Here is a 22129-nt window from a genome sequence, read left to right on the forward strand (position 1 = left end):
GAATGCTTCTGGTTTCTTAACAAAAGTCTTTTTAAACAGTTTTTTCAATTCATTATATATCATTTCCCAATAATTCCTAATCTTTTTGCATCTTGCAGGATGGCTTTTTTTCTAAAAAGAAAAAAGAAGAACAAGATCTATCCCTCATATGAGGACGAGGCCCCTGCCCTACTGCCGGCATTGGCAAAGCCTTCAACATCAGCCACAGAGGGCAGGAGGAGAAATCAAAAGATCTACCCCTCATATGAGGAAGAGGCCCCTGCCCTACTGCCGGCATTGGCAAAGCCTTCAACATCAGCCACAGAGGGCAGGAGGAGAAATCAAAAGATCTACCCCTCATATGAGGAAGAGGCCCCTGCCCTACTGCCGGCATTGGCAAAGCCTACCCCATCAGCGGCAGAGGCCATACCGGCAGAGGCCAGACCCCTAGTCTTGCCAGGGCTGGTGAAGCAAGACCCAAGCCAGCAGCGGCCCTCAAAAAAGAAGAGCCTTGAGGACTCTGGGCCAGCGTTCCCAGGTGAGTAGGCAGAACCAGATCCCTCTTGGGTTGTTCCCCTTGGTCTTAGACCTGGTGTTTACCTCTACGGATGTTGGTGATCTGACACTAACTAAAAGCGAAACAAAAGAAGTGCCATGGTCAGATCACTTCCTGGTGCAACTGGACTTCTCCGCGACCCTTCCCCTCTGCAGGGAGGTGGGACCGATTCGGATGGTCCGCCCCTGCTACTTAATGGATCCAACTGGTTTCCAGAGAGCGGTAGGGGATGTTTTATCCCAAGTTGGTGGCCTCTCGGCTGATTCCCTGGTGGCCCGTTGGAATGCGGAGTTAACCAGGGCTATTGACTGTCTGGCTCCGAAGCGCCCTCTCTGATTGCAGAGCCTGGACAGCCCCGTGGTTTTCCCCAGAGCTGAGGGCGAATCATTGAGACGGCTAGAGCGCCGGTGGCGGAAAACTCACTCTGAATCAGACTGGGCACGGGCTAGAGCTCAACGTCGAGCCTACCAAGTGGCAATGCAGAAAACAGCAGCGGGAGACTTTTTCAGGTGGTTCACAATCTATCAGAACCACTTGCACCACCAGGGCCTGGTAGGGACCCCAAGATCTCCTGCAGTGCTTTTGCAAAGTTTTTTGCAGATAAAGTCGCTCAGATTCAGAAGGAGGTAGACTCCACCGTGGGAGCAGGGACAGGGCGGGAGAGTAGCACTGTCTAGTTCTGTCTAGTGCTGTTACATGGGATCAATTCCAATCTGTTACCTCCGAGGATGTGGACAGGCTGCTTGGACAAGTGAAACCAACCACCTGTCTCCTTGATCCTTGCCCATCCTGGCTGATAAAAACGAGCCGGGAAAGGCTGGGCGATGGGCTCTGCGGGGTAGTGAATGCTTCTCTCTGTGAGGCAGCCTTCCCAGACCCACTGAAAGAGGCGGTCATTAAACCACTTCTTAAAAAAAACTTTTTTAGACCCAGCCAATTTGGCCAACTATCGCCCAGTCTCAAATTTACCATTCTTGGGCAAGGTGGTTAAGCGGGTGGTTGCCGAACATCTCCAAGCATGCCTGGAGGATACAGACCATTTGGATCCCTTCCAATCGGGATTCAGGCCTCACCATGGGACTGAAACTGCCTTGGTCGCACTGGTTGATGATCTCCGGCAGGCTAGGGACAAAGGTGAGAGCTGTTTCCTAGTTCTGCTGGATCTCTCAGCGGCCTTTGACACCATCGACCATAACATCCTTCTGGACCGTCTAGAGGGGCTGGGAGCTGGGGGCACTGTTATACGGTGCTTCCGCTCCTTTCTCCTGGGCCGTGCCCAGAAAGTGGTGTTGGGGAATGAGCGTTCAGACCCCTGGGCTCTCACGTGTGGGGTGCCTCAGGGTTCCGTCCTCTCCCCCATGCTTTTTAATATCTATATGAAGCCACTGGGAGAGATCATCAGGGGGTTTGGGCTGGGTGTTCATCAGTATGCAGATGACACCCAGCTTTACCTCGCCTTTAAATCAGAACCAGTGAAGGCGGTGAAGGTCCTGTGTGAGTGCCTGGAGGCGGTTGGAGGATGGATGGTGGCTAACAGATTGAGGTTGAATCCTGACAAGACTGAAGTCCTGTTTTGGGGGGACAGGGGGCTGGCGGGTGTGGGGGATTCCCTGGTCCTGAATGGGGTAACTGTGCCCCTGCGCAGCCTGGGAGTCACTTTGGACTCACAGCTGTCCATGGAGGCACAGGTTACTTCTGTATCCATAGCAGCTGTCTACCAACTCCACCTGGTATGCAGGATGAGACCCTCCCTGCCTGCAGACTGTCTCACCAGAGTGGTGCATGCTCTAGTTATCTCCCGCTTGGACTACTGCAACGCACTCTACGTGGGGCTACGTTTGACGGTGACCCAGAAACTGCCATTAATCCAGAATGCGGCAGCTAGACTGGTGACTGGGAGCGGCCGCCGGGACCAAATAACACTGGTTCTGAGAGATCTGCATTGGCTCCCAGTACGTTTCCGAGCACAATTCAAAGTGTTAAAGCCCTAAACGTCCTCGGTCCAGTATACCTGAAGGAGCCTCTCCACCCCCATCATTCAGCCAGGACACTGAGATCCAGCACCGAGGGCCTTCTGGCGGTTCCCTCATTGCGAGAAGTAAGGTTACAGGGAACCAGACAGAGGGCCTTCTCGGTAGTGGCGCCCACCCTGTGGAATACCCTCCCTTCAGATGTGAAGGAAATAAGTAGCTACCCTATCTTTAAAAGACATCTGAAGGCAGCCCTGTTTAGGGAAGTTTTTAACATTTAATGCTGTATTGTTTTTAATACTTGATTGGCAGCCGCCCAGAGTGGCTGGGGAAACTCAGCCAGATGGGCGGAGTATAAATAATAAATTATTATTATTATGATACAAGGTCAGGGTCTCTCTTGGTTTCCTTGATGTCTGGGTGGAAGTCCCCCCCCCATCCCACCCCTCCTTGTTCAGAGGCGTGTAACATGGAGCAGGGACTTCCGGGTGGCTGCCCCTGTTCTGCATTGTTGGGGGTTGGACTGGGTGACCCCGCAGGTCCCCTCAGACGCTACAGTTCTATGATCCCTGTTCAGATATGGCATGCACCCGCTCATTGCAACAGGCGAGAAGCCACCTGAGAAAGAACTTGCCGTCTTTTCTCATGTATAAGACGAGGTTTTTTACCCCCCAAATCAAGTGTCAAATTGGGGCTCCTCTTCTACAGGGGGAGTGCTGAGGGGGGACGGGCGCTTGATTGTAGCCGCCAGGAAGAGATTCCCAGCTATGATTTCTTTGCTGTGGAAAGGGCTGTTGTCAACTGGCAGACGATAGGTGACTTGGTGGTTGATGCCTGCCTGCAATTGTGCAATTTGATTAATGGCTCCCTCCCCCCAAAAAAAGCTCAACCACTCTGGGCAACCCCTCCCCAAAAAAGCTTAGCAAGTCTTGGCAATCTGCCCCCGTTTTCTAAATTTTGAGTGCCCAGAAATAGGGGGCGTCTTATACATGGGGGCGTGTTATACATGGAAAAACACGGTACCTTTCCCTCTCATCCGCCTCATTTACTCACCTCTCTCTCTCTCTCTCTTTCTTTCTGAAGAACTCTCTGATGAAAACTTAGAGTACTTGTTGGTGGGTAAGAAAATGCTGGGAGGAAGAACCGTCAGAGAAGCTTTGGAGATGATGGATGAAAAGGAGATTTTGGAGACCATCCTCCAACACCTCCAGCCACCTCCCCAGGTGTGTGTGATGCAGGGTGGATTTGATTGAAATCAAATCGATTTAAAGCATCTTTTTACATTCTTGCTTGTATAATCTTAATATTTACAACCAGATGAAGGTTTCATTTTGGGAATAATAAATTTCCAGAGTAGTTTTTACTACTGATTTGGTTATACTGTTAGGAATGCATAGACACATAATTATGAAATTATTGTGGGGTATAATAAGTTAACTGCATACAGACGCTTCAGGTTACATACGCTTCAGGTTACAGACTCCGCTAACCCAGAAATAGTACCTCGGGTTAAGAACTGCCATCGGCTCAGGGGCGAGAGGGGAAAAGCCGGGTGGATTTCAGAGAGCCCCCAAAGATCGTGGGAAGCAGCACTTCCTCAGCGGAGGAAGGAGAGGAGATGCAGGGGTTGGAGGAGGCAAGGCGGTGCCAGGACACCTTGCCTGAGCAAAGCGGGGAGGAGGGGGGTCCCCCATTACCCAAGCCTTCCTTGCGCAGTAGGTTTCCGCGCAGAGAGGGGAGGCGCAGACTGGGCGCCAAGAAATTACTCTGCTGGGGAAGGTTGAAGGGCCGCCCACTCTCAGATTCTGCCCGTGAATGAGCAAGACATGGAATAGAGGTGCTCTGCATTCTGAAGGTTTTGATCACTAAGAAGAAAGCTGGAAAACCGACTCTTGAGCCATATTTCCTGATTGCTGTCAAGCAACCAACCGGTACCTCTAACAGTGGTGCTTCATGTTAAGAACAGTTTCAGGTTAAGAACGGACCTCCGGAAAGAATTACGTTCTTAACCTGAGCTACCACTGTATATTTGGACAACTTTTCTGCTGTACCTTATTGGAAGAAAAATAACCATTTTCTTAATTAGAATTTAAACAATTTATTTAACTAAAACAATAACATTATAGCTTATATATCCATGTTTGTTAACTGATGTGGTTAACTTTTTTTAAAAAAATTCTTAGAATGAATTTTAGCATATATGAAAAACTTAAAATAAATCCTTACTTCCCAGTGAATAGCCGTTGGACTATAATGCAACTTAAAAAGAAAATATATTTTGGAAGATTTTTCCTCCAAAAGCATTTTATTTTAGAAATCCAAATTAATTTTTTAAAAAATGTGATTTAAATCAAAGAAATCCATTTTTAAAAAAGGGGGTCATTGATTTTTAGCCACCCTGGTCTGATGTTGCGCAGCGTGAACCAGGATTCCCCAACCTGGTGCCCTCTAAATGTTCTGGACCATATGCTGCCTGGGGCTGGTGGGAGCATGTAGAAGGGGAACTGCCATGAACTATCACAGGCAAAGGCAAACCCAGCCCTCCAGCTGTTTTGGGACTACAGCTCCCATCATCCCTAGCAAACAGGACCAGCGGGTCAGGGGTGATGGGCATTGGAGTCCCCAAACAGCTGGAGGGCCGTGTTTGCCTCCGCCTGAACTATTGGGAGCCCAGCTTGGAGGAAGGTCCTATTTGCAGATGCAAGAGACGACTTTCTCCTGGTGGGGCTTGAAAAGAGGACCAGGCAAATTTGGGGAAGCAGAGAAGGCGATCAGTGCAGCATCTGTAGACCGGAAGAAGAACCAATCCATGAACTTGATTTGGTGGGATGACTTGGACCCCAGGAAATGTTGCATGTTTTTTTCTTTAACTTTTGCAACTGATCGTTCCCGATATCTTGGAACGTTTGAGAATCCGATATTGTGCAGTAAAAGTTTTTGTGACTGTATTGTGCCTGATATGGCCAATATTTCCTCTTCGCTCTCAAGAGCAGTTAATTTGCCAGGCCTGGGCATTTGGCAGAGCAGGCAAGCAAATACTTTCTGCAACAGAAAATTTAATAAATAATCATACTGGGAGTGGTATTGTCTGTTTGTTATTATGGTATGTATTTTTGAGTTTTTATATTGTAAACCGGCCAGTGATCTTCGGATGAAGGGCAGTACAGAAATTTAATAAATAATAGTAATAGCCACAATGCCTAGATTCTGTTTGTTCATGGCAAGAAACAAAGTGCTTTAAATGAATGGTGTGTCTCCCAGTCCAGAGGATTTATTGAATCTTCTTTGGAGTGTTACTTTAAAAAAGAAGAAGAATTGATTGCAATAGATTTTACTCCAAATGATTTTTGCAAGAAGTCTATTTCTAGGCATGTGGGGTTTTTTTAGAGAAGACAAGTGGCAGATAGATGGCAACTGTTCTCTAGACAAGAAACATGACACTTTTCTTCATTTTATTCCCAGCAGAAGACATCCAAGCCTGGACACAACAAGGTAAGTCCTTGTCGCGAATTCCTCGCGGCACTTTTAGCGGAATGCTCAGAGTCCCAGGTTCTTTAGTGCAGTATTTATTATTGTGAGCTCAATATATATACAAATATCTACAGAAGCAGTTCATCTAATCAGACAGAGTACCTGCACCTTGAGGCAAAAGAAGACTCCACACTCATCTACACCACTCCACCACTATTGGACAGGCTTCCCTTTTAAACCGGTGACAGCCAATCACATTACTGCTGCGTCATTCTGACCCAGCACTTCCACAGAGAGTATTGGATCTGTAGCCTTATTGGAGTTCACTGATTGGGTCTGCGTTGCTCCGGGACAGGAGGAAGGAAGCCAAATGACACCAAGGTTGATTCAAAGAAGAAAGAGTTTATTCTGCTCTCCGGATAGCAGAAGGTACTTGCGTGATCAAGTCCACAGCAAGTCCAAAGGAATTTTAGGTGGTTCACCGGGGAGTCCCCCGGTGTCTTCCGACACCGGTACGTTCTCCTGGTCAGTGTTATCAGCAAGCCAGATGTCTCTCGCACATGGACAGCTTGAGCGCATCCCACGCCTCACTTGCTGTCACCTTATCAGCTACGTAGACTAGCTGGCTGTCGTCCATTCCAAGGATGATCATAGCCAAGGCTTTCTCATCCTTTTCATCCTCCTCAGGGGGCTGCGGTGGATCTTCCACCACTTTCCACAGGCCCTCACGCTTGAGGAAGTGTTGCATGCGGACTGACCAGATGCTGTAGTTCATGGCCGTCAGCTTCTCCAGCAGCACGCCAGCTCTGGACTGCTCCATTGCTGCAGCTCCCCTCCAGCACCCACGGCTAGATAACAGCCACCTGTACTCATGCGCAGCAGAAGTGTGCTGGGCCCATAACCCTGTCACGAATTCCTCGCAGCGCTTTTAGCAGAAAGCTCAGAGTCCTAGGTTCTTTAGTGCAGTATTTATTATTGTGAGCTAAATATATATACAAATATCTACAAAAGCAGTTCATCTAATCAGACAGAGTACCTGCGCCTTGAGGCAAAAGAAGACTCCACACTCATCTACACCACTCCACCACTATTGGACAGGCTTCCCTTTTAAACCGGTGACAGCCAACCACATTACTGTGGAGGGAGGCTGGGGACACCTGTAAGAGGCTGCAGGTGCAGGTATTAGTCCTCTAAAAAAGTGGGAAGAGCCTAGGGTCAGCGTATCTAGGACAAAAGTGTGTCATGAGAATGAAAGATGAGGCTGCTGGGTTAGACCAGCATCCTTATCTCACAGTGGCCAACCAGATGCCCATGGGAAACTGGAAAGCAGAATTCGAACACAGAGCACTCTCCCCTTCCTGTGGTTTCCAGCAACTGGTATTCAGAAGCATTCCTGCCTCCAACAGTGGAGGCAGAGCAATTAGGACATGCTGAACTTGTCAACTTTCAAATTCCCCAAATGAGGAGTACTAAAGAGTTGTAATAGGGACGCGGGTGGTGCTGTGGGTTAAACCACTGTGCCGTTTGGGCTTGCCGATTGGAAGGTCGGCGGTTCGAATCCCTGCGATGGGGTGAGCTCCCGTTGTTCGGCCCACCTAGCAGTTCAAAAGCACATAGTGCAAGTAAATAAAATAATAATAATAATAATAATAATAATAATAATAATAATAATAATTTATTTATATCCCACCCTCCCCAGCTGAAGCCAGTACTGCTCCGGCTGGAAGGTAAACGGCATTTCCGTGTGCTGCTCTGGTTTCGCCAGAAGCGGCTTAGTCATGCTGGCCACATGACCTGGAAAAACTGTCTGTGGAAGCGGACAAATGCCGGCTGCCTCGGCCTTAAAGCGAGATGAGCTTTAAGCCCAGAGTCGTTTGCGACTGGACTTAATTGTCAGGGGTCCCTTTACCTTTACCTTTAAAGAGTTGTAACGTGACTTGGGAATTCAGAAGATGTGTAAAATTGCATACAAATCATTAAAACAATTGCCTAGTACTTGCAATCTATTATTATTATTTAGTATTACCCGACATTTTCAGACGGTAAAATTGAATTTTTTTGGTTTTCCAAAAGCAGTTGATGTAGCTGGTGGGGTCTCCTCCCTGTGACTCACCCAAACCTTCCCCAACCCTTAGAACGCCCTCTATAGATACTATGGACTCAAGCTGCGGGATTCCAGGAGCGCAGAGACAGTCCACCAGTACCTGCACTTACTCCTGAGGTTGCCTCTCGAAGAGGAAGCAGACAGAGAGGTGAGTGAATGTGTGGGATGTCAGGGGGGAGGAGAGCCAGCGGGACTGGGACTGCGCTCACACGGAGACTGTCCTGGAAGAGCCTCCTCCTTCTGAACCCTCTTGATTCAAGCGCCTCCCCAGGCTGCTCCCCAGTGTCCCACCACCACAATCCAGGGTCCCCCACTCTTACTCATCCAGCCAGTCCCTGACATTACCCCACCAGCCCTCTGTCCTGATTTCCGGATTGGTCTCTGCTCATGACCTTCCTCCCTCCAAAGATTTTGTACCCACCCACTCACCCCCTCAAAGCCTCTTACAGGAGCAACTGCTTTTCAGCATTCAACATATCTGGGCAGATTTGTTTAGTTTTGGGTTAGATCAGAGCAGCCAGCAAGTGGCCCTCAATGCCTTTCTTGGCAGCCCTCAGCAAGCTTGGAGGCACCCCTACACACCTGTAGGCCTTGCACTGCCTTCCCAAAGCTGGGTAAGGAGGTGCTGGGCTTGGGGAAGGAGGCAGGTGTGATCTGTCAGGGTCCTAGGGTCCTCAGTTAGCTCTTTCCCACCTTTGGCAAGAAGGTGGGAAGGCTCTAGGTCCCGCCAGAGCCTCGTGCCTCCTTCCCAAAACCCAGCGCCTCACCTGCCTACCTTTGGGAAGGCAGCATGCGGGCCGGGGCGTGTGTGTCAAATTTTGGCCTTGCTCCCCTCTCCCACACGACAAGTCAGTGTGCGGCCCACAGGTTCTGTGCTGAACTACTCTTGTGGCCCACTTGGTATGAGAAACTGGAGCACCCTGGTTTAGATGGTGCATATTCCTGCTCTGGCGCCTTTGGGTGAGCGGTGGATTACAAATACTTCCAGGGAATAAATGATGCATTTTAATGTAGTTGAGTATTTAATGAAGCCAAGAACTGTATCACAAGATTTGAAAATGTCAGAATGCAAGGCATCCTTGCGTTGCAAGCTGCACGAGTCTGGGAGGTGTGGTCTGGTCAGTTCACATCAGAATCCACAGAAATATCGTTCTTCAAACCACCCCTATTATTATCCGGGATGAAAGGATCTCTTCAAATTGGTTCTCTAAGTGTCTCATTTCTCCATTCTTAAATTTGGTTCCCCACATTTCACAGGAATCTGCTTACAGAATCACATTTATCCTCCATCCCTCATGATCAGCTTAGCTTAATGGTTGCCATCAATTTCATTTTAATTGATTTTATTTAATTTTTATAATGAAATGTTTTTAGAATGTTGTACTATTTAATTGTTGTTAGCCGCCCTGAGCCCAGCTTTGGCTGGGGAGGGCGGGATATAAATAAGATTTATTATTATTATTATCACTAATTGCAATCAAGAAAATGACATGTTTGACGTGCCTCATTCTCCCTAGGGAATTTCTGAGGCTATCGGTGTGGCTTCAAGCACCCATATTTCACAGGTGCTGATGGCAGTGCGGGACTTCGGCCACGCAGCCATTGCAAGGAATACTGAGACGTCTGAGGTAAGGGTGTGAAGTGAGGAAGGAGCGTAGCAAGAGTGTAGGTCAGCCATCCCCAGCCTGGTGCCCCTTCCCCATCCGTGTGTTTTGAATTGGAACTCCCATCAGCCCCTGACAGCATGGCCAATGGTTAGACGAAGATCCTGGCGGATTGGATCCTTAGCGGCTCTTTACATCCACACCAAAGCATGTTGGAAAAGAACGAATCCTGCCCCATTTCCAAACATGCTCTTTTTCAAGGGATGGGATCCTTACCATTCCAAAAAGGCAATTGGATCTGCTCTCAGTATGGAAGCCAGACAGCTTCCTCTGTGGGTATGTCTCAGTCATCCTTCTGAAGTGGGCTCCAGCAGTCCTGTCTCTGTGGCTCCAGATCCTAGATCTGATCTGATCCCTTGGCTCAGTCAGTCAGTCAAACAAACAGATTCGTTAGAAACCATTGGTCACCCCCCAAAGTACACTGACCCCTGTTTTTAGGTTGGTTGTCAGATGGTTGGTTGGCATTTCTTCAATAGTGGAAGCTAATGGGGACCCCCAAGGGTCATCTAGTCCAACCCCCTCCAATGCAGGAATCTTAAGCATCCCTGGGAGATGGCCATCCAACCTCCAACGAAGGAGAGTCCACAACCTCCCAAGGGAGAGTGTTCTGCTGTCAGAAAGCTTTGAATGAAGAACCTCTTAGAGTTTGGAAGAGGGGACACCTCTCCAACTGAGGGGAGGGAGCAGAACCCAAGAGAGAAGGCAGGCGGCAGGCTGGGAGAGGCAGAGAGAAAGAGGGGAGAGGTTTCAGCTGCACCCCCTGCCCAATTTGCTCTCGTGCAAGGGTTCTTCTGCCTTACGGGAGTGCCTGCTGGCCCCATTCAACTATGTTCTAGAGTAGACCCACTGAATTTAATGAAGATGACGAGGCCCATTCATTTCGACAGGTCTACTTGAAGCAAAGCATAGTTGAGTGTCGCTCTCTGTGTTCACCTCCATATATTTGTCAATTAAGCGAATTATTACAAAGGCATGTGAGGAGAATCAGAACTTACAGGGTTAAACAGTTCTGTGTGACGTCTCACATTCTGAGGCGTGGTTATGTTCACATACGGGAATCTTTCTTTGTGTGTGAGTTTCCTTTCATTTTTGGCTGAGAGGCGAAAGGATGTCTGCTCTTTCGCCGGGCTGATTTATGATGTTTTTCTACTCATTAAAAGACTGTTGGAGTTTAGCAAGAAGCCTGCATTCAGTCTGATTTATTATCCACACACAAGGCAACAGTTTCTGCCGCTGCAAAACTCTGCTAAGGACTATGCTAAGAGAGCTAAGGGAGCTCAAGTTTTCTATCGGCACAGACGTCCATCGGCGCAGCAGAAGTGTACTGGGCGCCATCTTATCTCACAAGGCATAGTAACTGCGTGCGGATCTAACAGTTCCATAACCTGAGGGGGCCTTGGGGTCATGTGCCCCCGACTCTCCAATTCTCCAACCCAGCTGGAAGGAGATCAGATCCTTTTCCTTCCACTTTCAGTTAACTTCCCTCAAGCTTCCCTCAAGGGAGCAGGAGCCGATGAGTCCAAGGCTCATTCACACAATAATAAACCATAGTTTATCACAGAGGTAACCAAAATGGTGCCCTTCAGATGCTACAGACTGCAACTCCCATCCCTCCTGACCTCTGGCCATGCTGGCTGAGGCTGATGGGAGCTAGAGGCCAACCTATGTTGATGCCCTCTGGTTTATTGTTACATCTGAACGCAGCCCTGAACTCTCTTGTGCTCTGCCATCCAAGAGAAATGAAACCCAGGAGTGTGGTACCTCTGGATTTTTGCTGTGAGTTGGTAAATGACCAAGGAAATTTCCCAACCCTCACTATGGAGAAGATGAGCAGATCCACCTGGTTCATTTTAATTTTTAAAAAGCAGCTCCCATGGAAAAGAGCACCAGTGGTCAGTCTACCCTACACTGTCCTGCACTTTCTCCCTGGTTGACTGACCGAACCCAAAGAGAACACCTTCATGGTTCCTCATCATCCTGGGGGAAAAGTGACCAGTGGGGTGTCACAGGGTTCTGTCCTGGCCCGTTGTTGTTCCACTTTTTTAAAAATAAAAGACTTGGATGAAGGAATTGAGGGGATGCTCATCAAATTTGCAGATGACACCAAACTGGGAAGGGTAGCCAATGCCACAGAAGACAGAATCGGGATTCAAGATAACCTTAACAGATTGGAGAACTGGGCCCAAACTAACAAAATGAAATTCAATAGGGTCAAATGTCAGGCTCTATATTTAGGCAGGAAGAACCCGATGCACATATATAGGGTGGGGGAGCCCTGGCTTGCCAGCAGTTTGAGTTTCCTGGAGGAAAAAAAATACAAAATTTGTAAGTCTGCACAACAAGTTGTTGTTGCTTAGTCGTTTAGTCGTGTCCGACTCTTCGTGACCCCCTGGACCAGAGCACGCCAGGCACTCCTGTCTTCCACTGCCTCCCGCAGCTTGGTCAAACTCATGCTGGTAGCTTCAAGAACGCTGTCCAGCCATCTCGTCCTCTGTTGTCCCCTTCTCCTTGTGCCCTCCACCTTTCGCACAACAACTTACTGACTACTAATATTTTCCCAGCTGCTAAAAGGTCCCAACTAAATGGTGATTTGTCTCCAATTGCACTTAAGGTTCCCAAACTCACTTTCCCCATCCTTTCCCTCCAGAATACTAGCGAGACGAATGCCAGTATCACCGTCATCCTTTGCTGTGGTCAAATGGCATCCGGGGCACGGCAGGATGACCTCCCCCTTTTTATAGACCTCATCACAGAGGAGCTCCTCTTCCAATTCCAGAACAGCAGGAAGGTATGGCTCTGATTATCACACGGACTCCTGTTGTTTGTTCTCTCAGCTATACCATACTTTTCCGTGTATAAGACGAGGGTTTTTATTATTATTATTAAAAAATGATGTTTAAAAATGAGGGTCATCTTATACACAGAGAGTGCATTGGGGGGACGTGGGTTTGGTTGCCGCTGCAAGCCGGAGATAGTCAACAGCTATTGTGTGCGTTATTGGTGGCTGCAGCAAGGGGTGGTGTTGATTGGCTGTCGCTGCGGAAATTGGGAAGGCGATTGGCGGTTTCTGCCGGCGAGGGACAGACAATAGGTGGGTTTTGCGACATGTGTGAGTGGCAGCATAGGTTCAGCGGGTGAGCAATTTTTGGAATCCCCTCCCCCAAATAGCTGAACAACTGTGGGTAATCCTACCCCCGAAAAGCTCAGCAACTCTGGGCAATCCTTCCCCCATTTTCTTAATTTGGAGTCCCCCAAAATAGGGGGTGTCTTATACTCGAAAAAATATGGTATATTCTGCCTTTCTCCTGTCATACGTCTCCAGGAGGTGTGCAACCATTTCCCCCGTGGTCACCATCCAGGCACTGAGCAGACCTCCTGAGCTCCATCAAGGTCCTTGCACCACATGCCTTCAGACTGTGCCCTAGGGCAGGGTTTTTGGCTTCATCCACCGAAGGGTTGTAGACTGGGGTGTATACTGGCTCCACACTTAGGACCAGATGGGGCATTACAGCGGTACCTTGGTTCTCAAACTTAATCCATTCTGAAACCAAAGCGTTCCAAACCAAGGCATGCTTTCCCATAGAAAGTAATGCAAAATGGATTAATCTGTTCCAGACTTTTTTTAAAGAAACCCTAAAACAGCAATTTAACATGAATTTAACTATCTAACAAGACCACTTCTGGGTTAGGGTTAATTTTTGGATTGGTATCTGAAGAAGTGTGCATGCACACGAAAGCTCATACCTAGAACTAACTTAGTTGGTCTTTAAGGTGCTACTGGAAGGAATTTTTTGTTTTTGGATTGGGTTAGTGTTAGGGTAAGGATTAGAATTAGGATTAGGGTCAGTGTGGCTTTATGTTTCCTTGTGATTTTGATTCAAACTCAATTTTATAAAATCCCTTCTCCTTTCAGAATGAGGCTTTGAAGAAGAGCTTTATGAAGGCAGCAACTCTAACAACCAAGGCGCTTGTGCAATCGAATGTGGGATATGTCACCTTCCCCCACAAAGACGAGCTCACCTTCTGCATCACAGTGAGTAAAAAGAAAAAGAAAAAAAGAGGGGGAATCTCCTGGGGTTTCTTTTCAGAGCGTTTTTTCTTAAAAATAGCTGTGTAGGTCTAGCTCTGGGTTGCATGTTCTGATCATCTGGCCCCAAACCATTTCTGGGTGGTCACGTTCTGCTCCAACTCAAGTTTCCAAACCCACTTGAAAGGCAGCCCTACATTGTGGCAACCTCAGTAGGATGTCACCAGTGCCTAAGTAAAAGAGGCTAGGTTCTCCCAGGAGGAGAGGGCTGTCAATGGCTCCCAGCCATGATTGCTATGTTCTACCTCCACAGAGGAAGGAAGCAATGTTTCTGAATATAGTTGCTGGAAGCCACAGGCGGGGAGAGGGCTCTTGGGCTCATGGTCTGCTCCCTGGTTTCTCACAGACGTCTGGTTGGCCACTGTGAGAATGCTGTGAGGATGCTGGACTAGATGGGCCCTTGGCCTGGTCCAGAAGGCTGATCTTATGCTGTTCTTATGCGGTAGAGCTCTGCCCAGGAGAAAAAGGGATCTTATTCCCAGATCCAGGAAGCCCACTCTCCTCCCCTAGGAGGACCCACTTGCCAATTGCAAAGAAGTTGTCAAGTGGGCTGGATAGAGAGCACAACTCAGGGCTTGGTGTGGTGGTGGCAGGGATGGCGCCTCCAGTTCCCTGACATGCTGTGTGCTTCCCCACCACAGGAGGTCATCAAAGAGGAGCCAATGGCATCACTCACCATCTTACAGCCCGCAATGGAAACGATCATTCGCATGACGTAAGTACGGCCAGACACAGTACATATTTCTTCACCAGGTTTATGGACTGCTGGGTGCTGATCCTTTCCTCTCCCCTTCTTTCTCTTTTCAGTGCCTTGAGACCACGCATGGACCCCCTGCTCCGGTCTCAGCTGCTACAAAAAACCACCAGGAAGGTCTTCCAATTGCCATCATTGCAGGTTACGAAGGTCAAAGCCGGGAGCTCCGTGCCGGCAACACAGAGCCAGGTGACTGGACCTTCTGCTTCTGGAGGAAAATGGGGTTGCCAGGTTAAAGGATTTGAGGGCAAAGAGTCTGAGCCGTGTAAGCTGCAAAGAATGCTGCCCAAGACACTTGACCCATCACAATGATGTAACAGCCAGAGACTTGGGGTGTATATTTTTGATTTTAATCCTGTTTCCATATTTATTGCATTTCACCTTTGGCTAGAATGCATCCACGAATGATTCCTGCATGCCTGCATTTTGTGACTCTCATGCCTCCCTCCTACGCTGCATTTAATTTTATTTGTTTGCTTGTTTGTTTATATGCTGCCCATCTGACTGGGTTACTCTAGCCACTCTGGGCGGCTTCCAACAAATTAAAACACAGCCAGACATCAAATATTTAAAACTTCCCTATGCAGGGCTGCCTTCAGATGTCTTCAGATGGAAGTATAATGATGTATCTCTCTGACATCTGATAGGAGGGTGTTCCACGGGGTGGGCCCCACCACCAAGAAGGCCCTCTGCCTTGGAACACCCCAAGGAAGTTGAGCCCAGTGTGGAGTCCTGTATCTTTATATCACATGACCTGTAACCTTATATACATCAAGAAACGTTTGATGTTTATGACTCTTTGTGTGCCTTGCTTGAACCCCTGCATAAGCTTTGTTACGAATTTGGACTAGAAGGCTCCAGAGCATATGGGATTTCCATGGGGGTCTTCAGCTTCTAACTGCTTTTGCTTCTCTCCTTCCAGGACTGTTATCACGAAACTATCGACATCTGGCTCAACATGCTCACCAGCTTGCTGTCGGAGGCCCCCTCTCTGGAGACGCTGCAGAAGATATTAGTGGTAAGGGAGTCCCCAAGGTGTCAGAGCAGGGGGAAGCAGCAGCTCCCATGCCGGAGGACAGACCCTCTTGAAATGATTGCACGGGGGGCATCTGTGGCCAACTCGCTGGTTGTGGGTGCTGATGGTCAAGTGGGCCTCTGTTCTGCTAGCAATGCTTGTGCAAGGCACACAAGATATGTCCTCTGCTGATGGCCTGTGGGGAAGGGCCGTGGCTCGGGGCAGAGCATCTGTCTTGCATGCCCAAGGTCCCCGGTTCAGTCCTCAGCACTCCAGGTGGGGCTGTGAAAAGGCTCTCTGTCTGAAAGGCCAAAGGGCCAACTGCCAGTCCTCATTACCTGTGGATCAATGGCTGGGCTTGGTCTAAGGATGCTTCCTGCATTCCATTGCTATGGCTGTGGTGAGGTGTATGTTGTATTGTTGTAATTATCACACACACAAACACACCAATGACAGATTGCAGGGCAGTTCACAACATAAAAATACAAAATCAGAACAGAAAATGCATGATAAAGCAAAAGCAACCCAAGAGCCAATTAATATCTAATTCTACTAAGCTGCCTCGAGTCCCTGTCTGGGAAAAAGGTGGGCTATTATTATTATTAATAATAATAATAATAAACAAATTGCAGCAAACTTTCTCCTTTACAAAACAACCCCCTTTTGCAATTTGTCCCCTCTATGAAGCTTTGTGAATTTGCAAACCTGGATTAAGGGTTGTCCTTCCATGTGATGACGATGATTTCTCTCCCGCAGCACACAAATGGCTGGATTGACTCCACAAAAATCAGTGAGAGGCAAAGAGCAGTCAAGACCACCAACGTACTCCTGAAATATGTCTCCGAGCATTTGGACTTTGATGTGAGTGACCAAGGCTTAACGCTGCAATTTCAAATCGTATTGCATTGGAAAGTTCAGGTGTGAACTAGATGAAAGCTGTATGGCATGGCCATTCCAGGGGAAGGTGCCAGCCAGTGCTATTTTTCTAGAAAAAGAGGTGCCAGGACTCACCATGAACTCACCACCCTTGTTCTCTTATAATGGCAATAGTGCCCACCTGAGAGGTGCCAGTGTTAGCTTTTTGCAGTATAGTAGCACTGCAGAGAGCTTGCTGGGGAGACAATGCATAAAAAGGGACTCAAAAATAACTTAAACAAGATTTTAATAACAAAAACAAAAACTCCTTATACACTAAATACACCAACAACAAACCAGACCCAACCACCAACCCATCCCCCAGGGTAATGGGAAAGCTAGGTGCTGCTCCTTATATACTACACCCAAATGCTGACACAGCTTAATCAATACAACTCAGCACCTGCTATGTTTCACAGCTGTAAAGCTGGGTCTCGTTATTTTGCTCTGGCCCCTTAAAGACATACACAACTGAGACCTGGGAGAGGAGACGGTGGAAGAAGATTGGAAGAAATTTAAGATTTACCTACAAAAATATTGTAAATTGTATGAATGTTAAGAAGGATGCTAGAGTATAAACAACTTGGCACCATTGAGTTCAAGGAAGGGAATTATGAAGATAAGATAAATTTAAGAAATGATAAAAATTTTGGAATATGTTGGTTATATCTAAACTTTTTAAGATTCGAATAAAATGATAGTTAAAATTAGAGGTATAACATTGAAAATTAGTTATGAAGACTAAAAACAAGGGGACAAATTTGCTGAATAAAATTATAACTAAGAACGCAGGAGCGGGAGATGTGAGGGAGTCCAAAGCAGTGAAAAGATCTATGTTAAGAGATGTGATATTGTATTGTTTTATTGGAATTGTGATTTACAAAAAATTGTTAATAAAAAATATTTTTTTAAAAAAAAAAGACATACACAACTGGTGGAACAATGATGAACCTTTACATTTAAAGAAACCATTCAACATTTCCCCTGCGGTTCATCATTGTGGAACAAAAACATAAGCATATTTTGTACATGTCTTTCATGTGTAACCTTTGGAAGTGCTTTAGTAAAAATGTCTGCAATTTGATTGTCACCTGGAACATATTGAAATACAATCATTTCATCAGCAATTAGTTTCTTTACAAACTGTAAACGTAACCTTAAGACTCTAGTGTGCTGCGTATTGGTCTCTGAAAACAGGATAGCGAGTCCACTCTGGGAATCAAGGTAAACTCTTACTAGTAGTGTTACTTTCATCTGTAGGTCTGCAAATACTTGCAGATACCATTCCACATCACAAGTGGCCTGAACGCATGCACATAATTCACTCTCTGTTGTGGAGAGACAAATAATGGTTTGTGTCTGGGACTTCCATTCAAATGGACAACCTTTATAACAAAACACCATACCAGACACACCCCTGCAATTATTTTGTTCCACTGCATGAGATGCATCGCAGAAAATTTCAAAACCTTTGTCAATACATGATGTAAACTGCAACCTATAATGTTTGGTATGTTTAAAGTACATTAAAACTCTCTTAAGAGCAGAGAAACATTGCGTAGTGGGCTTTTCCACAAATTTTGCCAGAAAGTGAAAAGCATAAGTTATATCTGGTCTTGAGATTCTTTGAATGAAATTTAGCTTGCCTATAGCAGAACGATACAAAGTTTTGTTAGGAAATGGCTTATCTTCACCTGTAAAGGTGAAACCACATACCATAGGCGTTTCCTTCCCATTTGCATTTTCTTAAACCCATTTTGAATCAATAAGTCTCATTTCTGGGGTTTGTGGTACAAGAGACCAGGTGTTATGCTCTTTTAAAGAAGCTATCTCAGAGTTGATAGCTTTATACCAATTTACTTGGTGCTTAGGTAAATTCTGAACATCATCGTAGCTTTTTGGCTCAAAAACCGCCTTATTGGCATACACAGTATTTAAAAGTTCATCTGCAAAACGTTGTGGCTTCTGTCTCTTTCTATCTGAACGTCTCAGTCCGGAAGGAGAGTCAGACTCCTCAGACTTAATGGGACTAAGTAAACTACTAGTTTCAGGTTGTAAATCATCATTGTCAGACTGAAGAGGTGCCTGTAGGCTAAGATCACGGTCAGAAAACTCAAGAGAATCTAACCTCCCCTCGGGTGCCTGTGACTTTAAATCATCAAACAAATTATCAGATTCAACAGGCTTTTTGTCTTGTTCCATTAATTCAGAAGCACCATTTCCTGCTGCTGCTGCTGCTGCTTCCTCAGTATCATTTATACCGTTAGTATCTTGGAAAACAGCAACGCCATTCCAATTTACAGTTTGTATCATGCTTCTGGTAATATGAAATTTGCCAGTTGCTGGTATGTAAATTCTGTACGCCCCCTTCTGGTAGCCCATTAATTTTCTCAGAACACTACACTCACCCAATTTCTGCTTAGCGGGATAATGCATAATTACATCTGAATCCCAAATGCGTAGGTATTTCAGATTAGGGCGTTTTTTAAACAGCTTCTCATAGGGGGTGACATCTAAACCAGAATGATAACTGCAATTTCTAACGTAACAAAAGGCATTGAGCGCTTCAGCCCAAAAGACTTTGGGCAGATTAGCATCGTACAGATAAGTTTTAACCCCTGCCTGCAGGTCATGCTGCACAACTTCAACAAGCCCATTTTGCCAGGGACTTCAGGGGCAAGATAACTCGTGAGTAGGCCCCTGTGCCTCAGAAGAAAATTCCCCGCCCCGGTCAGAAAACAGATACTTAATTTGTTTGTTAAAATGCATTTTTTACCCAGTTGCAAAAAGCTCTGTATTTCTCAAATGCTTGGGACTTCTCAGCTATTGCATAAGTCCAACAATATCTACTATACTGGTCTATCAGGGTAAGCCAGTACTTAGAACCTCCTAATGATGGTGGGAGTGGCCCAACTAAATCACAATGTACATGCTCAAATGGCTCAGTTATTTTCCTATCTGAGCACCTACCCTTGCGTGCAACCTTAATCTTATTCTTGCAACAGGATAGACATTGCATAAAGAATTTACATGGTTTTAAGTTTAGGCCATTAACAATATTCTTTGTCTTAATTACATCAGCAAAATTCAGGTGTCCCAGAATTCTGTGTGCTTCATGGACACACCCGGAATGTGGCCTTACACTCCTCAACCCCTGGCTTGACTGTGCTGCTCTGCAATTTATAGGCGATTGGGAGTAGGTGTGAAAATACAGTCTATATAATCAGAGTCCCGGGCATACAATAGACATTTGTTCCCATTGAAAAACTCACACATTGACTTTAAGAAACGCACAGTTATGCCTTGACGAGCAAAACTTCTTACTGACAATAAATTGTCCACTGACGGGCAGTAAATGCAGTTCGCTATCGTAATGTTTAAAGAGTCAAGTTTAATAGTACCCCTGCCAAGCGACTGCAAGACTTGTGAATTGGCTAAATGTACATTACCAATTTCCTCTTCGAAAGAAATAAACAAGCTTCGATTGTTGCAAATGTGCTGAGATGCTCCTGAGTCCACAATAAAAAACTTCCACTTGGCACCTTTAATTCTTTTACGATCTGTAGTCCGAGCATGAAAAGCTCGCGGCTCGTTTCTGTCTTTACGGTACAATGTCGGCTGCTGGGCTGATGACTGTGACTGACGAACAGAAACAGACTTGGGAGTACTTTGCTTTCTTTTGGATCTGCAGTCCTTTGCAAAATGTCCCTGCTTATTGCAGAACCAACAACGCTTTGCAGCTTTAAATGCAGTCGTATCAACACAAGTTTGCATATGGCGTTCCTCATTGTTTCTGGAAATAGGAGTGCTTATGGCACAAGCCTCCCTTCTATCCAACTCGCCCATTAATCGTGCCGTTATTTTTTTTAAATAATTTTTTATTAAGATTTTAAAGGTTACAAAAAAATAAGAAAAAATACAGTCAAAAAAGAAAATAAGAATAAAAAAAATACATATATCAAAATACAGAAAAAAGAAAGATAAAAAACAAAGGTAAAAAGAAAAAAAAGTAAAAAAGCAAATCAAACCTTTAACTCGCTTAGTTGCAATCACTTATTTCCTTGACTTCCTCGTGCCTCCCATTTTTGTATTCTAATTCTGTTAGATATTCTAGCAAATCCTTCCAACCTTGTTTTTATCCTAATAGTTTATCTTAACATACTATACTTCCCCTCTTTATATTTTAATTCATATAAATATTTCAACACATCCTTGATCTTAATTTTATCCTCATATCTTATCTTAATATACTGTAATTTTCCATTCTTTCCTTCACCAAGTTATCATCCACTTTAACTTTGTTTAATCTTATTTCCCATTAAAACTTATATATCTGTACTTATTCTTAAGACATTTCCCCTAAGGTCAAAGAAAAAATTCAATTCCGCGATTTTCCCATCTCTCATTTTAAAAAAAACAAATTTATATTATATATACTTTAGATTCCCAATTTTCTTTCACCAAATCCCCTCCCCGGTTTCAGCCCTTCAATAGTTCCATTAATCTCAGAAAACCATCAGCCCGGAGATCTTAAATCCGAGGCTCTTAAGTCTGTCCCCTCTGCCAGTCTTTTTGATAGTCTTTAATGTTGAAAATCAGATCTTGGGGAAGCCCCAACCCAACAGTCATCATATTACTTCCTGCCAAACTTCCATAGTTAAAAGTAGGGCCTATAAAGTATTCCAAATCTTGTTTCACACTCTTTTCAAATCCAAAGGCCCCCAAAGCTCCAATCTTCCAATCTCCACCTGGCTCGGATTTATATTCCAAAGGTCATTTGATCTCCACATAGGGTGATCTCTCCATCTTTCATCTTCCAGGCCAAACCAGGCTTCCATCTCCAAATATTTACTTCTCCTAGTTGTCATCATGTAGGGCCTCAAGTAGTAATCCACTATTGGCCTCTGTAGGGTTACGGCTCCCCCTTTCCTCACTTTGCTCACAACAAGATTCTCCTTTTCAAATTTTTCAATTTGTTCAGTTGAAAGAGGTTCCTGTGCTTGGTTCTTGTCCACTTCTTTGCCAAAACCTACTTTTGTTTCCAAGATTACCACGTTAGTAGCCATAACATTTATCTGGTCTTGCAGCTTTCCCAAGAGATAAAATGTCCTGTTCAGTTCACACTCGATTTCCTTCCTAACAGCCATACTTAAATAGTCCAAGGTCAAAAACTAGTTTCTCAAGGCTTTTATCTTTAGCTGCATCCTTACGACAATAACCCAAAGCTCCCTCTAGAGGGATTCAAATTCTTTTTCACTCCTTCCAGCACAGACCCAAAGGTCCCATACATTGAATTATAACAGTTCCTTTCTTCCTTTTAAACATAAAGTTGTAACAAAAACAGGCAGTAGAAACAAAGTCCTTCTTTTGTATCCTAACAGCTAACTTGACAGCTGTCAAATCACTGTCAACGGGCTCACACAGACCACTCCCGGGTCTGGGGATGTGGCACTTCAATTTCACGGATTTTAACCTTCTTCTGCAGGTTCCCCTGCTTTCAAAAAAGATATTGATGATAGTTTCAATCAATGGAATTTAGGTCCTTTACACAAAACTCTCCACGACCTTAGTTAACTGGTTCTTTGCTTCAGTTTATTTACAGAAAGGGGAGGCG

The 22129-nt window shown here is 45.7% G+C and overlaps 1 protein-coding gene across 3 annotated transcripts; it reads left to right on the forward strand.

The window, feature by feature from the left end:
* Window positions 1-3659: 3659 nt before the first annotated feature.
* Window positions 3660-16647, forward strand: LOC309331618 (maestro heat-like repeat family member 5). 3 transcript variants are annotated; one of them, XR_014151906.1, is made up of 8 exons: window positions 3660-3728; window positions 5971-5997; window positions 8112-8228; window positions 9598-9708; window positions 12392-12532; window positions 13658-13777; window positions 14473-14774; window positions 15508-15627. XR_014151906.1 is itself a non-coding variant. In XM_081843970.1 (8 exons), the coding sequence occupies exons 1-8, from the start codon at window positions 3669-3671 to the stop codon at window positions 16522-16524; spliced, it is 840 nt and encodes a 279-aa protein (XP_081700096.1). In that variant the 5' UTR covers window positions 3660-3668; the 3' UTR covers window positions 16525-16647. The 3 variants fall into 3 exon arrangements, 2 of the variants coding, with proteins under 2 accessions (XP_081700096.1, XP_081700095.1); XM_081843970.1 differs by lacking the exon at window positions 14473-14774 and adding an exon at window positions 16357-16647 and having other exon boundaries at window positions 15508-15603; XM_081843969.1 differs by lacking the exon at window positions 14473-14774 and having other exon boundaries at window positions 15508-16062.
* Window positions 16648-22129: the final 5482 nt, after the last annotated feature.

Source organism: Podarcis erhardii, assembly GCF_964252035.2.
Source record: "Podarcis erhardii genome assembly, chromosome: 16".
Lineage (NCBI taxonomy): Eukaryota > Metazoa > Chordata > Lepidosauria > Squamata > Lacertidae > Podarcis > Podarcis erhardii.

Coding starts and splice junctions, on each gene's coding strand:
- LOC309331618 (XM_081843969.1), top strand. CDS start 3,669: ATGATGGATGAAAAGGAGATTTTGGAGACCATCCTCCAACACCTCCAG. Junction 5,998..8,111: donor CCAAGCCTGGACACAACAAG/GTAAGTCCTTGT, acceptor CCCAACCCTTAG/AACGCCCTCTATAGATACTA. Junction 13,778..15,507: donor AGCTCACCTTCTGCATCACA/GTGAGTAAAAAG, acceptor CTCTCCTTCCAG/GACTGTTATCACGAAACTAT.